This window comes from Portunus trituberculatus, chromosome 32 (genome assembly GCF_017591435.1).
Source record: "Portunus trituberculatus isolate SZX2019 chromosome 32, ASM1759143v1, whole genome shotgun sequence".
NCBI lineage: Eukaryota > Metazoa > Arthropoda > Malacostraca > Decapoda > Portunidae > Portunus > Portunus trituberculatus.
Window position 1 is genome coordinate 12491043 of NC_059286.1, and position 17597 is coordinate 12508639.

Genomic DNA, 17597 nt, shown 5'->3' on the forward strand with positions numbered 1-17597 from the left:
CAAATGAAAACCTACTTGAATACAAAAGAAGAAATTAATACCGTCTCTCTCTCTCTCTCTCTCTCTCTCTCTCTCTCTCTCTCTCTCTCTCTCTCTCTCTCTCTCTCTCTCTCTCTCTCTTCCTACTTTCTTATCCTTCATCATTTTCTCCTTTCATCACCTCTCGTCTCTTTCTCTTCTTCCTTTTTTTTTTTTTTTTTTTTGTATTCTCTCTTTCTCCTATATTCTTTTCCTGTATTTTCGTCCACATCTCTCTCTTCCTGTTTTCCCCATTTTTCTTCCTCCTTTTCCTCTTGCCTTTTCATTTTCTTCTTCCTCCTCTTACATTCCACTTCTATTTTTCCATCTCTTGTTTTTTTTCTTCTTCTGCATTCTTCTCTATTTATCCTCCTCCTCCACCTCCTACATCTCCCTTTCTTTTTTTTCATGCATTATTGTCCCTTATTCTTCCACATCCACCACATCCACCACCACCACCACCATCACAACCGTTACTATATCTTCATCATCCCTGTTCTCCTCCTCCTCCTCCTCTTCATCTTTCTTCCTCTTATTTTCATACATTCTCATTTAATTAACCTTTACTTATGCATTCTCGTCTTCTATCCCTCCACAAGACCTCTCTCTCTCTCTCTCTCTCTCTCTCTCTCTCTCTCTCTCTCTCTCTCTCTTCTCCTTCCTTTTCTCCTTCTCCTTCCTTTTCTCCTTCTCCTTTTCCTTCTCCTTTTCCTTCTCCTTCTCCTTCTCCTCCTCCTGCTACTGTATTTCCCTTCACATCTCTCTCTTATACACATCCCCTCACCCACCACCACCACCACCACCACCCCAGACACTCACCTTCCGTTCCTGAGATGCACTTCACCCTCTCTCGCGCCTCCACATTGTACAGTTCGAAGTTTAGAAAGGTACCAGTGGGGCTGTACGCTCCTGAGGGCTCGTACACTCTGCTGTAGCTGTGGGACCACTCAAACACCTCCCGCCCGTCCTCCTTCTGCTCCACCTGCCCGTATACCTGAAGGAGGGAAAAAGAGGTGGTGAGTGACTGCTGGGACGAGGAAAGGTGTGGAAAGGTGTAGAAGTGTTGAGGAGTGAATAAAAGACACGGTGAGTAATTGGTAGTACGTGGAAAGGTGAAAAAGTGTTGGAGGAGTGACTGAAAGAGGTGTTGAGTGACTGGTGGCATGTGGAAAGCTGTGAAGATGTTGGGGAGTGATTAAAAGTTGTGGTGAGTGAGCAGTGGTACGTGGAAAGGTGTAAAAGTGTTGGGGAGTGACTGAAAGAGGTGATGAGTGACTGGTGGTATGTGGAAAGGTGTGTGAGCGTTGGGGGTAATTAAAAGAGGTGATGAGGGATAGAAGAAGGGTTGGTACGTAGAAAATTATAATAAAAGTGGTAGGGAGTGGCTATAAGAGGGAGCGTTTGGTGAAAAGAGATGATAAGTGATAGGAGTTGAGTAATGCAAGTATTGTAATAAAAGTAGTAGTAGTAGTAGTAGTAGTAGTAGTAGTAGTAGTAGTAGTAGTAGTGGTGGTAGCAGCAGCAGTTGTAGTTGTTGTTGTGGTACATAACAGTAAGAAAAAGAAGCAAATTACAAGAGGAGAGTAAATGAAATAGTTTTAAGGAAAGAGCGAAAAAAAAAAAGAAAAGAGAAGAGAACTAAAATTGACTTATTAGTAGATTTATTTACGGTCATATGGCGACGAAGAAAGGTGAGGAGGAGGAGGAGGAGGAGGAGGAGGAGGAGGAGGAGGAGGAGGAGGAGGAGGAGGAGGAGGAGGAGAACGAGCAGGAGGTGGAGAGAAAAAATAAAAAGAGAAAAACCTCTCTCTCTCTCTCTCTCTCTCTCTCTCTCTCTCTCTCTCTCTCTCTCAACCACAATAATCAGCTGAACAAATGAAAATCCACAGGAAGAAGAAAAATATGTAGGTAAGTCTGTGTGTGTGTGTGTGTGTGTGTGTGTGTGTGTGTGTGTGTGTGTGTGTGTGTGTGTGTGTGTGTGTGTGTGTGTGTGCAGATAGATAGACTCGGCGCCTCCCTCAGGAACTCATTACAGTGAAGTAGTCGTCGTTCCCTTCGTCAGGTTGCTCCTCTTTAAACTACCTACACTCCTCCTCCTCCTCCTCCTCCTCCTCCTCCTCCTCCTCCTCTTCCTCCTCCTCCTCCTCCTCCTCCTCTTCCTCCAGCCTCAGTAATAATAATAATAAGACCCCGGCCGCTTTTGTTCATCTATTCATTCATTCATTCATATTCTCATTATATTTTTCACTTACGAGGAAATAATGCCTTTCCAGCTTAAATAAATACAAAGGAACGCTGGTGAATAGAATATAACGTTTCTTTTATTCAACAAGGCCCCGGAAAATGAATAATGAAGAGGGCAATGAATGAGTGAAGGAATACAATGCTACTTCACGAAACTTGGAGAATAAATGGATAAGGGAAAAATTAGACGCGCACAGTGTGGGATTGTATATAAAGAGAAGGGATTAATGTAGAGTAGAGGAAATATTACAGAGCTTTTATAAGATGACAATAAAGAGGAATATGCATAGAAAGGAAGAGAAAGAAGGAAGGAAGAAAGAAAAGAAAGGAAAGGAAGGAAAAAAGGAAGGAAAGAAAAGGAAAGAAAGAAAGAAAGAAAGAAAGAAAGAAAGATAGAAAGATAGATAGATAAATAGATAGATAGATATAGAAAAATAAAGGAAAAAAAAAGAGAAAAAGAAATAAAGGAGAGGGATGAATGAATAACGCAATGGGGTTTGTGATCTGGGAAACACAAAAATGAATAAACGAGAAATGAATGAAAGAAACAACGACATTTTAAAAGCTTTGAGAAATGAACACACAACGAAAACAACACTAATAGGTTAGAAGAATGAATATACACAGAAAGAAAAAAAAAATGAAGGAAGGAAAAGTGTAATTCATGTTTGTGAAATGAATATATACAGCAGGGGGCAAATAAAAGGAAAATGAATGAAAGAGAATACCGTTTTATAAATTCAAGAAATCTACATATACATTAACCCTTTCAGTATTGGGACGCATTTTTATCTTGAGTTTTGTGTTTGATTAAAGGGTTTTTCTTGACATTAGGAAGGGTCTATGGAGGTCAGAAGTTTAATGGCCAGAGTCTTCACTATCTTTAATCCCCCACATAGGTTTCTGAAGCTGTGTAAAGTCATCAAATAGTAAGCAGAGAATAAATATGAAAACGTGTCAAATAAATAAAGGAGCTTGAAAGAAATAAATGAATAAATGAAAGAAATGAATGAACGAGAATTAATTTTATAAGTATGATAAATTAGCACATACATTAATGAATAAATAAGATAAACAAGGGAACTTAAAAAATATATATACAGCAAGAAACGAATAAAACGAGGAATGAATGAAGAATAATGTTAACCCCTTCAGTACAATGACGCGCTTTTACATTTATTTTATTTACTATTTGGTGATTTTATACAGCCTCAGAAACTTATGTGGGAATTAGAATAGTGAAGACTGTGGCCATTAATCATCTGACCTCCATAGACCCTTCGTAACGTAAACAAAATCGTACCCACAGTTCATGGTAAAAATGCGTCCCAGTACTGAAGGAGCTAAGGATTAAATAGAATAAAGGAGATTGAAAAATAATACATACAGTAAAGAATAAATAAATGAATGAATTAGATTATTGCTATATAAATACGAAAAATATACTATCCACTGAGAAAGAAAGAAATGAAGTCGAGGAATTGTATACTGTTATTATTAAAGTACAGAAGAATAAATTAATGAAACAAATTGGTGCTTGGAAATGGAAACTAAATTGATGCAGGGAGGAAATAAATGAGAGAAACACGACACCACTTGGAAAATATATAAAACTTAGGAAACAAAAGATAATTAAAACAAATGAATGAAAAAAAACACAATATCACTTAGAAAACATATATATAACTTAGGAAATAAACGATACTTGCAATAAATGAATGAGAAAAAACACAATATCACTTGGAAAATATATAAAGCTTTTGAAATAAACGATACTATTTGCCATAAATGAAATACAAATAAAACACAGGAAGACAGGATTGAATAACACACACACACACACACACACACACACACACACACACACACACACACACACACACACACACACACACACACTCGAGAGAAATTAATGATATGATGAAACGAAATATTGTCACGTGACCAAAGACGACTTAAACATCTAAAAATCTGAGAAAAAGAATGATTGAAAGAATACTGATTAATGCAGAGGGAATGAATGAAAGAAAAAAGAGTGAAGGTATGAAGAAAGAAAAGAAACGAAAGAAAAGAAAAAAGAAAACAAAAAATTAGATATATAGAAAGAGAAAAAAAAACAGATTGATACATACATACATACATAAATACATACATATAGAAAGAAAGAAAGCAAGAAAGAGAATGAAGAAAGAATGATAGAAAGAAAGAAGGAAAGAAACAAAAGAAATAAAGGAAAAAGAGAAAAAAAAGGAAATTAATGACACTAAAACACAAACACACACACAAAAAAAAAAAAAAAAACGTACAGAACCATACGACTCTCTCTCTCTCTCTCTCTCTCTCTCTCTCTCTCTCTCTCTCTCTCTCTCTCTCTCTCTCTCTCTATCGCATCTATCGCAGGAGAAAAGTTGATACTCCCTAAATTCCCATCACTATTTGGGAAGAGGGGGGAAGGACAGGAGGTGAGGGGAAGGGAAGGGGGAAGAGTGGGGAGGGGAAAGTCTGACCTAAGCTGTATATGATTGGTTGGCTGTGGGGAGGCAAGGGAGGGAGGTGGGGTGGGTATACTGGCGGTGTAAAGGAAGATATTGTGCTGTACTGTGTTGTATGGACTTGTATTCACCAGGTATTATTGTATAGCCGCAGGTCACTGTTCCGGGAAAGCTGAGATCAGACACGGTAAGACTAGGTAAGGTTTGGCAAAGGAAGGGGAGGTTTCAAAGGTTGTACGTGAAGGCAAAAGGTCACACAATAGGGAGACACAGTGAGACAAGGCAAGGTTAGGCTAAGAAGGGGAGGTTTGAAAGGTCACACGATAGGGAGACACGGTAAGACAAGGCAAGGTTAAGCAAGGAAGGGGAGGTTTGAAAGGATGAACGTGAAGGAAAGGTAAAGAAAAGGAAAGATGACAGAAAGACAAAGACAGGGAAAGAATAGGCAAAGGAAGGAGGGTTTATAAAGATTGCAGGTGAAAGAAAGACAAAGAAAAGTTAAGACAATAGGGAGACGAGGTGAGACAGGTAAGGTTTCAAAGAATGTACGAGTAGGAAAAATAAAGAAAAGGAAAGAAAATAGGAAGACGAAGACAGGGAAAGATTTGGCATAAGAAAGGGAAGGTTTGAAAGAATACAGATGAAGGAAAGGCAAAGAAAAGGAAAGATAATAGGAGAAGATGAAAAAGAGAGGTTAGGCAAAAGAAAGATTTGAAAGAATGTACATACGTGGAGGAAAGGTAAACAAAAGAAAAGGTGAGACACAACAGGCCTTCCAGGTGGTACATGACCATTATCGGGATTACATGTGATTTTTAGTTCAATTAATTCACTTCTCAGAAAAAATCATTACTGTCTACGTCTGGATAGTCTGGCATGGATCAGCTGGTGGAGAAGAAACAGATGCATCCTTCGCATTGCACGAGTTGCTTTCCTTGTTGTTAGCTCATTTGTGTGTTTTACTTGTGAATAAATTAATATTTGCTGGAATTGAGGTTTTTTTTCTGGAACCAGCTGGCAGGTGGTACGCGAGGACTGCACCACACCTTACAGTGGTACTCGCTCAGGAAAAGTTTGAGAACCACTGCCATAGGGAGACGAGTAAGACTAGGCAAAGTTAGGCAAAGAAAGGGAAGGTTTGAAAAGATGTACATGAAGGAAAGGCAAATGAAAGGCAGGACACAATAGGGAGATGTAGTAAGAAAGGGCAAGGATAGGTAATGAAAGGAAGGTTTGAAAGGTTTGAAGGTATTTCAAGGCTACAATAAAAAAAAAAAAAAGGAATACATTAGAGAAGGATGATCCAGTTGCCTGAAGGATAACATTAACCTCCAATTTTCTTTCTAACTTAGCGATGAAAAAAGAATGGGATATGAATAACAATAAAGAAATAATACGTAGTTACTATTATACTAAAAATGCATTCTCTCTCTCTCTCTCTCTCTCTCTCTCTCTCTCTCTCTCTCTCTCTCTCTCTCTCTCTCTCTCTCTCTCTCCTCCTCTCTCCTTCCTCCTCCTTCCTCTTCCTCTTCCTCTTCCTTCTCCTCCTTCTCCTCCTTCTCCTCTCCTCTCCTCTCCTTCTCCCTCTCCTCCTTCTCCTTCTCCCTCTCCTCCTTCTCCTTCTCCCTCTCCTCCTTCTCCCTCTTCCTCTCCTTCTTCTCCCTCTCCCACTCCTCCCTCTCCTTTTCCTTCTCCGTCTCCCTCTCCCTCTCAGCGACTCCTCCTAATGAAGACACATTCACGAGGCGAGAGAATAAGCTTGGCACTGCAGGAATCGCTCCCGGCACGAATTAAATAAGGAGGGAAAAATAATGAAACTTAAAAAAATATATTAAAAAAATAGACAAAGAAATACGTACAAAATAAAAAGGAAAAAAAACTGAAAGAACCACGAAGAGAATAAGACAATAGACAAACGAATGCATACATTTTTAAAAGACAAAAAAATAATGTAAATAAAAAAAAAATAGACAAACAAATATATACAAATGAAAAAAAAATTAAAAAAAAAATAAAACAAGAGACAAACAAATATACAACCCTAACCTAACCAACCCAACCCATCCTAACCCATCCTAACCCAAGCCAAGCCAAGCCAACCCAAACCAACCTAACCCATCCTAACCCAATCCAACCCAACCCAACCCACCTCAACCCAACCCAACCCAACCCAACCCAAGCCAAGCCAAGCCAACCCAACCCAACCCAACCCAAGCCAAGCCAAGCCAACCCAACCCAGCCGAACCCAACCCAACCCAGCCCAACGCAACCCAACCCAACCCAACCTAGCCCAACCCAGCCCAACCCAACTCAACCCAACCCAAGCCAAGCCAAGCCAAGCCAAGCCAACCCAAACCCATCCCACCTCAACCCAACCCAACCTAGCCCAACCCAACCTAATCCAGCCCAACCCAACCCAAAACAAAACAAGTAACACGATAAAACACTTCACTCAAAAAAGGAAAAGAAAAAAGAAAACGAGAAAAAATCTTGAGCCCCAGAAACCAAACAGTGAGGATCGAGGGATGGGTGGATGGGTGGGGGGTGAATGGGGGATGGAAGGGAGGGGGGGAGGGATAAAGAGGAACATAACTACGAGAGCTTAGAGATGTTTTTCCCTCAGCATTGCAACGTCAGTAGAGAGGCTGGGAGGAAGTGAGGCTCGTAATGACTTAGAGAGAGAGAGAGAGAGAGAGAGAGAGAGAGAGAGAGAGAGAGAGAGAGAGAGAGAGAGAGAGAGAGAGAGAGAGAGAGAGAGAGAGAGAGAGAGAGAGAGAGAGATACAAACCATACACTACTGGACGGAAAAAGAAGAAAATCAAAATCGAGAGAGAGAGAGAGAGAGAGAGAGAGAGAGAGAGAGAGAGAGAGAGAGAGAGAGAGAGAGAGAGAGAGAGAGAGAGAGAGAGAGAGAGAGAGAGAGAGAGAGAGACAGACAGACAGACAAACAGACACAGACACAGAGAGACAGAGAGATAAAGACAGAGACAGAGAAAGATAGACAGACAGACAGAGACAGAAGCAAAAAAGAAGCAGATAGACAGACAGAGAGAGACAGAGAAACGAAGAGGAGAGATTTCTACCACCACCACCACCACCACCACAACCTCGCACCCGATTCAGATATCCGAGCTGGCGAGGAAAGGAAAAAAATGAGTTAGGAGGGAGGAAAAGGAGGAAATGAGGCAGGAGAATGAGGTAAACTGAGGCAGCTGGTGAGGGAAAGAGGTAGGCAGAGGAGTATTTTTCCCCTTTTTCCCCTTCTTTCCCTTTTTTTCCTCTCATTTACTTCCTCCGAGCTACGAACGGAGGAAAGGAAAGGAGAGAGAGAGAGAGAGAGAGAGAGAGAGAGAGAGAGAGAGAGAGAGAGAGAGAGAGAGAGAGAGAGAGAGAGAGAGAGAGAGAGAGAGAGAGAGAGAGAGAGAGAGAGAGAGAGAGAGAGAGAGAGAGAGAGAGAGAGAGAGAGAGAGATGGAGGGAAGAAAATGGACGTCTAATGATACCTCAAGAGAGAGAGAGAGAGAGAGAGAGAGAGAGAGAGAGAGAGAGAGAGAGAGAGAGAGAGAGAGAGAGAGAGAGAGAGAGAGAGAGAGAGAGAGAGAGAGAGAGAGAGAGAGAGAGAGATATTACAAACGATATACACTTCAGATTAAAAAAAGAAATCACAAAATAACATTGAAAAAGCAAGAGAGAGAGAGAGAGAGAGAGAGAGAGAGAGAGAGAGAGAGAGAGAGAGAGAGAGAGAGAGAGAGAGAGACATTATTATCACAGCAGCACCAAGAGAGAGCCAACCAACCAATGATCATCTAAGTTATATTACTTGTACATTCCTTCTCTCGTTAGCTTCCATGGCGACGAAGGCGAGGAGGAGGAGGAGGAGGAGGAGGAGGAGGAGGAGGAGGAGGAGGAGGAGGAGGAGGAGGAGGAGGAGGAGGAGGAGGAGGAGGAGGAGGAGGAGGAGGAGGGAGGGAAGGAGAAAGTGAACAGGATAACATGAACACCAACCAAACAAACGAGAGAGAGAGAGAGAGAGAGAGAGAGAGAGAGAGAGAGAGAGAGAGAGAGAGAGAGAGAGAGAGAGAGAGAGAGAGAGAGAGAGAGAGAGAGAGAGATAAACAGGTCAAAAATGGAATGCCTGCTGCGTCCTAAGATTACATTGGCACCCCCTCCCCTCCTCCACCCCCCACCCTCTCTCTCTACCCTTCCCCATATAATAGAGTGCCACGGCCTACACTGGCACCACTTGGCACTCCATTACCACGGAGAGAGAGAGAGAGAGAGAGAGAGAGAGAGAGAGAGAGAGAGAGAGAGAGAATTTAAATGGATGAAGGAAAGTAGTGAGGAATATAACAAATGAATCCTTTCTTTATCTACATTGCTTGCTTTTCTTTTTTTCTTAACTTTTTTTTTCCTTTTTTTTACGTCCAGAGACATAACTTAAATGTATGAAAAAAAATAGTGACAAATACATCAAGTAAATCCTTTTATATCTTTTTTTCTTTATTTACTCTTTCTTTTCTTCGTTTTTTTTTTTCCCTTTTACGTCGATTTTCTCCAGTTTTAATGTAGTAACGAAAGCAGTGACAGATACAGCATTGAATCCTTCTTATCTACACTTCTTTCTGTTTTTCTTCTTCTTTTCTTTTTTTTTTTTTACATTGTTTCCCCTGTTTTAATTAACTTCAGTGCATGAGTAAAAGTAGTGGTAGAAACAAGTAAACCATTTTCAGCTAAACTTCATTCTTTTTTTCTTTTCTTTCGTTTTCTTTAAGTCCTTTACCCTCTGTGTATCATAACTTTTATCCACACTTCATTCTTTTCTTTTCTTTCCTTTTCTTTCCTTTAAGTCCTTTTTCCCTCTGTATCATAACTTTTTATCCACACTTCATTCTTTTTTCTTTTCTTTTCTTTACGTCCCTTTCCCTCTGTGTCTCATAACTAGCACATCAATCTCCAACGAAGCACTGAAGACTTGGCATTTGTGAACCGATAGCTCGAAGGCAACTGGCAACCCACGTTCAGTACACTCACTCACAATTAGGTTGAGTGGGATGCTACGAGTGTTTGGGCTGGATATGTTTGTTCTTGGGCAGGTTTCTACGGACGTTTGGGCTGTAGGACGCTTGGAATGGTGTTTTTTAGGGGGCTGGAAGGATGGTTATCAGATCATGTGTTTGTTCTTGCCTCTGACCCGCTGTAGACACCCCGCTACCCTCAACCCTCCCAGCTAATAGCGTGTAGTGTGGCCTTATCCTTAAATTAAATGCTCCTGATACACTTAGAGCGTTTCTATGATTCAAACTCATAGCTGAAGAGAGTACGATAATAGCTTCCCACTGTACGATGATAGCTCCCCACTGTACGATGATAATTCCTCACTTTACGATATCAGCTCCTCACTGTACAATGATAGCCTCTCACTGTACGGTAATGGCTCCTCAATGTACGACGGTAATTCCTCACTGTACGATAATAGCTGCCCACTGTACGATGAGAGTTTTTCACAGTACAACAACAACTTCCTACGGTACGATAATTAGTGTTTTGAACCTTTTTTTTTTTTTTTTTCTTAGAGCGCGAAAAATACCATCTTAGGATTATAATAGGATTAGAAAAGGGATTGAAATAGGATGAGAATAGGAATGGTGTCGTTCCACTTTTTTTCCACTTTTTTTCCAATTCCACCTTTTTTCCACTTTTCCTTTTTTTTTTTTTTTTTTTACTTCTTTCTCCTCATAGGAAATAAAAAGTTTCTACATGGCACAACAAGAGGAAAGAGGAAGAACAAAATGAAAAGAAAATGAAGACAAACTTGATAATTGTGAAAAGAAAGAAAAAAGAAAAGAAAAGAAAGTTACCGAGTGTGAAATAAAAGTATAAAAAAGATGATGAAAAAAAATATACTTAGGATCAAAAAAGGGATTAGTATAGGATAAGAATAGGAGTGGCATTGTATCCAAGTGCCAAAAATAAGAACAGTGCCAGTTTTGATGGTGAAAATAACTTGTGTATATTAAAAGTTTCTACAAGGCACAACAAGAGGAAAGACGAAGAACAAGTAAAAAGAAAATGAAGACAAACTTGCGGAATGTGAAAAAGAAAATGAAAAAGAGAATAAAAGAAAAAAATGAAATGAAAGCAGAAAAAAGATGAAAAAAATATATATACTGGAAAGAGAAGTATTGAGTGTAAAATGTAAAGAGAAAAAGAGGAATTTAAATACAAAGGGAAAATAAAAAGAATTGCTGAATGGATTAGAAAAAAAAAAAGTGTGAGAGGGAGGAAGCGACAGTGAAGTAAAAAAAAAATGACAAAGGTGATTGACCCCAATATGAAAAATGTAAATGTGCAAAGAAAATAAAGAATAAGTAAAAAAAAATAAACCAGAGGAAGGAAGGAAGGAAGGAAAAGTGCCAAAAATGAAACTAGAGAAAATAAAACTAAAGCATCAAATGTGCGAAGAAAAAAAAAAAAAAAAAAAAAAAAAGGAAAAAACCAGAAGGAAGAAAAAAAAATGGCAAAAATGAAACTAAAGATGATGGAAGTAATGCTTAATTTAAATGTATAAAAGAAAAAAAAAGAACAAGAAATGAAAAAAAAAAATCGGCTATAGAAAAAAAGAAATGAAAAAAAATCGGAAAAAAAAAAAATAGGATTAGGGAAAGGAGAAAAAAAAAGTTAATGATGGAAATAAAGAGAATGAAACTAATGCATAAAATGATAAAAATATAGACAAATAAATAGAATAAAAAAAACTCAACTACATAAAAAGAAAAGAAAATGGAACATACAAATATAGAAGCAAAAAAAAAAAAAAGGAGAGGAAGGAGGAAAAACAATGAAACGAAAGAGGATGACGATAAAACAAAGACAAAAGAATAGAAAATAATCGAAAATACAAAAGAGAAGAAACCTTGGTAGCTATAAACGAAAAAGAAGAAAAAAGAAGGAAACAACAAAAACTACAATAAAAACCAAGACTATTAAAAGAAAATGATAATAAAAAAAACAAATGAAAAGAAAATAGGAAAAAAAAAAATCGACTACTGTTGACTCTCGGTAACTCGGACTGATAGGGGGAAAGGCTGGTCCGATAAACGCGAATGTCCGACTTATTTGAATCCTCCACTCCACACACACACACACACACACACACACACACACACACACACACACACACACACACACACACACACACACACACACACAAAAATAAATAAATAGAAAATAAATAAATAAATAAAAATAAAATATAAATAAATAAATAAATAAATAAAAAACTAACTTGAAGCAGGATTTATTTATTTAATTTTTGGGATTTAAAATTTTGGGGTTACAAGTGTCTCTCCGAAACCTTCAGACCTTAAATTACCAGATGGTGTAGTGGCCACATCATTTACATTTTAAAACACCTTGTTTCAGTAACGCGGTTTTTTCAAGGTAGTTTCATGGTTCCATTGACAGATTAACATAATTTCTACCTTATCAATAGTAAAAATAATCTTACGGATAGATTTTATCATCTCTGTGGACTTACAAAAAGGGTGGTCACATAACATATTTTCAAAAGACTCTTGGTTCAGTCACACTGGTTTTTAAGGGTAATTTGACGGTTCTATTGACAGATTAACATGATATCTACTCTTACGAAGGCTTGTCATCACTGTGGACTTTGAAAATTATGGCAACACAACCTATATTTTAAAAAGACTATTGTTTCAGTTAAACGGAGGATTTTTAAGGAGGGTTTAATGGTTCTATTGACATATTAATATGATACCTAACTTCTCAAAAGCAAAACCACTCTTACAAATAGTTCCTCATAACTGTGGACTTTGAAAAATAGTGGCCACATAAAATATATTTTAAAAAGACTCTTGTTTCAGTCACACTGATTTTTAAGGATAGTTTGATGGGTCTGTTGATAGATTAACCTGAGTTCTACCTTATCAATAGCAAAAACACAACTATGGATAAATCTTATCTCTGTGGATTTTGAAAAATAGTGGCCACATAACATATATTTTCAAAAGATTCTTGTTTCAGTCACACGGGTTTTCAGGGCATATTGATGCTTCTAGTGAGAGATAAATATGATACCTAATGTATCAAAGCATAAAAACTCTTAAGAAAAAGGTTTTCATCTCTATGGATTTTGAAAAATAGTGGTCAAATAATATATATTTTAAAAAGACACTTGTTTCAGTTACACGGGTTTTTCAGGGTAGTTTGATCATTCTATTAACAGATTAATGTGATTTCTACTTTATATACAGCAAAAACACTCACACGAACCAAGCTCCTCATATCTGTGGACTTTGAAATTTGTGAGAACATAACCTATTTTTGAAAAAGAGTCTTGTTTCATTCAGATGTGTTTTTAAGGGAGGTTTGACGATTCTATTGACAGATTACATTGATATCTACCTAATCAAAAGCAAAGACAATCTTACGAACAAAGTTCCTCATAACTGTGGATTTTGAAAAAAGTTGCCACATAAGTTGAATTTTTAAAAGACTCTTGTTCCAGTATCACGATTTTCTAATGGTAGTTTTATGGTTCCATTGACAGATTAACATGACTTCTATCTTATCAATAGCAAAAATACAAATATGGATAAATTTTATCATCTCTGTGGACTTTGAAAAATAATGGCCTCATAAAATGTATTTTCAAAAGACTCTTGTTTCAGTCACACAGTTTTTTAAGGGTAGTTTGATGATTTTATTGGCAAATTACCATAATATCTACTTTATCAACAGCAAAAAACTCTTACGAAAAAGGTTTATCATCTCTGTGAACTTCTAAAAATAGTGGTCATATAACTTTTATTTTAAAAACTCTTGTTTCAGTTACACGGGTTTTTAAGGATAGTTTGATAGTTCCCTTGACAGATTAATATGATTTCTACTTTATATATAGCAAAAACACTCACACGAACCCAGCTCCTCATATCTGTGGATTTTGAAAATTGTGGCAACATAACCTATATTTGAAAAAGACACTTGTTTCAGTCACACGGGTTTTTGCGGGAGGTTTGATGATTCTATTAACAGAATACATTGATATCTACCTTATATAAAGCAAAAACACTCTTGGGAACAAAGTTCCTCATAACTGTGGACTTTGAAAAATATTGGCCACATAACTTGTATTTTCAAAAGACTCTTGTTTCAGTAACACGTTTCTTTAAGGATATTTTCCTGGTTCCATTGGCAGATTAACATGATTTCTACCTTATCAATAGCAAAAATACTACTATGGATAAATTTTAACATCCCTGTGGACTTTGAAAAATAGTAGCCACATAATATGCATTTCTAAAACATTCTTGTTTCAGTAATACGGGTTTTTAAGGGTAGTTTGACAGTTCTATTGAAAAATTAGCATGATATATACTTTATTAATAGCATAAAAACTCTTACGAAAAATGTTTATAATTTCTGTGGACTTTGAAAAATAGTGACCACATAACCGATATTTTTACAAGACACTTGTTTTTAGTTACACGGGTCTTTACGGGTAGTTTGTTAGTTCTATTGACAGATTAATATGATTTCTACTTTACAGTACAGGAAAAGAAAACCGAGTATGAAGGAAATAAAGAGGAAGGAGAGAAAAGTAAAAATAAATAAATAAAGTAAATGCTGAAGCTAATACACGAAAACGAAAAAAAAATAAAAATAAAAATAAACAGAAAATAGAAATGAAATTTCAACGACAGAAAAAAAGAAAATCACGAATATATGAAAAACGATGAAAAGGAAAAAGCAAACACGAAATACGAAATAAAAGAGAAAGAGAGAGAGAGAGAGAGAGAGAGAGAGAGAGAGTAGAGAGAGAGAGAGAGAGAGAGAGAGAGAGAGAGAGAGAGAGAGAGAGAGAGAGAGAGAGAGAGAGAGAGAGAGAGAGAGAGAGAGAGAGAGAGAGAGAGAGAGAGAGAGAGAGAGAAACGAGACGAGACGAGAGCCACGAACCAGGAAGCGAAGTAGAATAAGTCAAGTAGAGATAGAGAGGTCACGATGAAGCGGTTAGTGTCTCGAGTAGCAAGGTTTGTCAGAGTGTCAGACGCCATTAACGGATTATTGATTGAAAGCACCCAGTAGGAAAGAGTGTTACAGGATGTTTAAATAGTTTCAGAGGTTATAAAAAGGTGTTAGAAGGCATTAAAGCGTAGTACAACTGGTTACTAATTGAAAGGATGTTTAAATAGTTTCAGAGGTTATAAAAAGGTGTTAGAAGGCGTTAAGGAGGATTAGAAGGTAGTCCAGGCTGTTAAAGTGTATTACAATGGATAACTAATTGAAAGCATGGAGTAATAAAGAGTGTTAGAGGATATTTAGAGTTTCTGAGGTTACGAAAAGGTATTAGAAGGCATTAAAGAGGATTAGAAGGTAGTACAAGCTGTTAAAGTGTATTATAACGGATTATTGATTGAAAGCAAGGAATAGTGAAGAGTGTTAGGGGATGTTTAAATAGTTTCAGAGGTTATTAAAAGGTGTTAGAAGGCATTAAGGAGGATTAGAAGGTAGCACAGTATTTTAAAAGCGTATTACAACGGATTAGTAATTGAAAACATAGAGTAGTAAAGTGTTAGAGGCTGTTTATATAGTTCCACATGGTATTAAAAGGTGTTATAGAGCATTAAAGAGGATCAGAATGTATTATGTGATGTTAAATAGTGTTAAACAGATGTCAAACTATACTAACAGGTTTCAGAGAATATCAAAAGGTGTAACAGAGCATTAAAGAAGATCAGAAGGTATTATTGGATATTAGAATGTGTTACAAAGGTGTTAAACTAGACTTAAAGGTTTCAGATTTAATTAAAGGGAGTTATATGATATTGTACATAGTTTCAGAGGATATTAAAATATGTTAGAGAACATGAAGAGGATCAGAATGTATTACATGATGCTATAAAATGTTACAAAGGTGTTAAACTATACTCAAAACTGTTTCAGGAAATAATAAAAGGCGTTGCAGAACATCAAGAGGATCAGAAGGTATTACTGGATGTTAAAAAGTGCTATAAAGGTGTTAAACTATACACAACGGTTTCAGATTTTATCAAAGGAAGCCAGGGATTATCAAAAGATGTTAGATTGTACGAAAGAGTATTGAAGGACATTCAAAGTGCTAGAGTTAGTCAAAGATCATAAAGGAGCATTTAAATATTGTCAAAAGAATATTGCAGTGAATATTACAGGAATACTAAAAGGAATTCCGAGGACATTTAAACGACATCTGAGTATTAAGAGACAAAGGACATTTATACGATCTAAAATTATACTTAAGAGTTCTCAACGTTATCAAAAGATGTTAGTTGATATTGAAAAATGTTGGAGATTAATAGAAGAGTATCAGATTACTTTAAAGGCATTCATATGATATTAAATAGAGTTACAGGTAAATAAAAAGAGTTGAAGCGCATTAGAAAGAACTCACGGTGCCTTAAACATCATCAGAATCTATTACACAAAATCAAACGGTGTCAGATCCAGTTATAGAATGCCATGGAGATGCCAAAACGTGTCAGGGATTATTAGAAAAGGACGAGACGTGATAAGGAAGTGGTGGAGCATGAGAATAAAAGGCAAGAAAAATAGGAGGAGGATTCTGAGCATGGTGTAAACATGAAGTGAAAGCGAGGATAAAAATATGCTTGGCGGGAAAAAAAAATGAGTATAAAGTGTAAAAAGAAAAGTTGCTGAAGAGATAGTGCAAATGAGGATGTAATTAAATTAGAGAGAGAGAGAGAGAGAGAGAGAGAGAGAGAGAGAGAGAGAGAGAGAGAGAGAGAGAGAGAGAGAGAGAGAGAGAGAGAGAGAGAGAGAGAGAGAGAGAGAGAGAGAGCAAGGAAGAAAGAAAACATATAAGACACACACACACACACACACACACACACACACACACACACACACACACACACACACACACACACAGCCAGTACTCACCTCGAAGTAGGTATGGATGAAGGAGAAAGGCACGTACACCTCGCTCTGGTCCCGGCGACACGACACCTCCGTCTCGTGGTTAATGACGCACGGGATCTCAGTAAGACGAGGCGACTCCCCCTCTCCGACCCCGCCGCCATCGCCATCCTGCACCACACGGAAGAGAGCACATACTGTAGACTGTAGTATTGGTGGTGGTGGTGGTGGTGGTGGTGGTGGTGACGACTTAATCTCTTCAGTATCAAGACGCGTTTCCATATTCATTGTTTTCTATTTGGTGATTTAATACAGCTTCAGAAACTCATGTTGGGGATTAGAATAGTGAAGACTGTGACCAATAATCTTCTGACCTCCATAGACCATTCCTAATGTCAATAAAATGGTCTAATTGTGCACAAATCGAGTAAAAAAATGTATCCCAGTACAAAAGGGATTAAAATACTGAAGACTGTGGCCATTAATGAAGCTTCTGACCTCCATAGATCCTTCCTAATGTCAAGGAAATGGTCTAATCGTATACAAATCTCAAGGTAAAAATGTGTCCCACTACTGAAGGGATTAAAATAGTGAAGACTGTGGCCATTAATCTTCTAACCTCCATAATCCCTTTCTAATGGCTATGAAATGGTCATAATGTCAATAAAATGGTCTAATCGTGCACAAATCTAGAGGAAAGAAAGTGTCCTTGTACTGAAGGGATTAAAATAGTGAAGACTTTGGATCATTAATCTTCTGACCTCCATAGACCCTTCCTAATGTCAATGAAATGGTTTAATCGTACACAAATCTCAAGATAAAAATGAAAGCGTTAAGTAATAGGGAATGAATGACAGGCGAATGATGGGAAGTGATGGGGAAAGAATAGTTAATGAATCAGTGATGGGGG

At 37.6% G+C, this 17597-nt stretch overlaps 1 protein-coding gene across 6 annotated transcripts in view; it reads right to left on the bottom strand.

Moving 5' to 3' along the window:
- Window positions 1-17597, bottom strand: part of LOC123512008 (D-glucuronyl C5-epimerase B-like) — a 251604-nt gene that overhangs the window by 22582 nt on the left and 211425 nt on the right. For all 6 annotated transcript variants that reach the window (XM_045268120.1, XM_045268121.1, XM_045268124.1 and 3 more), the window contains 2 exons: window positions 16712-16858; window positions 838-1012 (listed from right to left, as the gene is read on the bottom strand). In XM_045268120.1, coding sequence (XP_045124055.1) covers window positions 838-1012; window positions 16712-16858 — 322 coding nt within the window. The remainder of the gene's footprint in view (window positions 1-837; window positions 1013-16711; window positions 16859-17597) is intronic.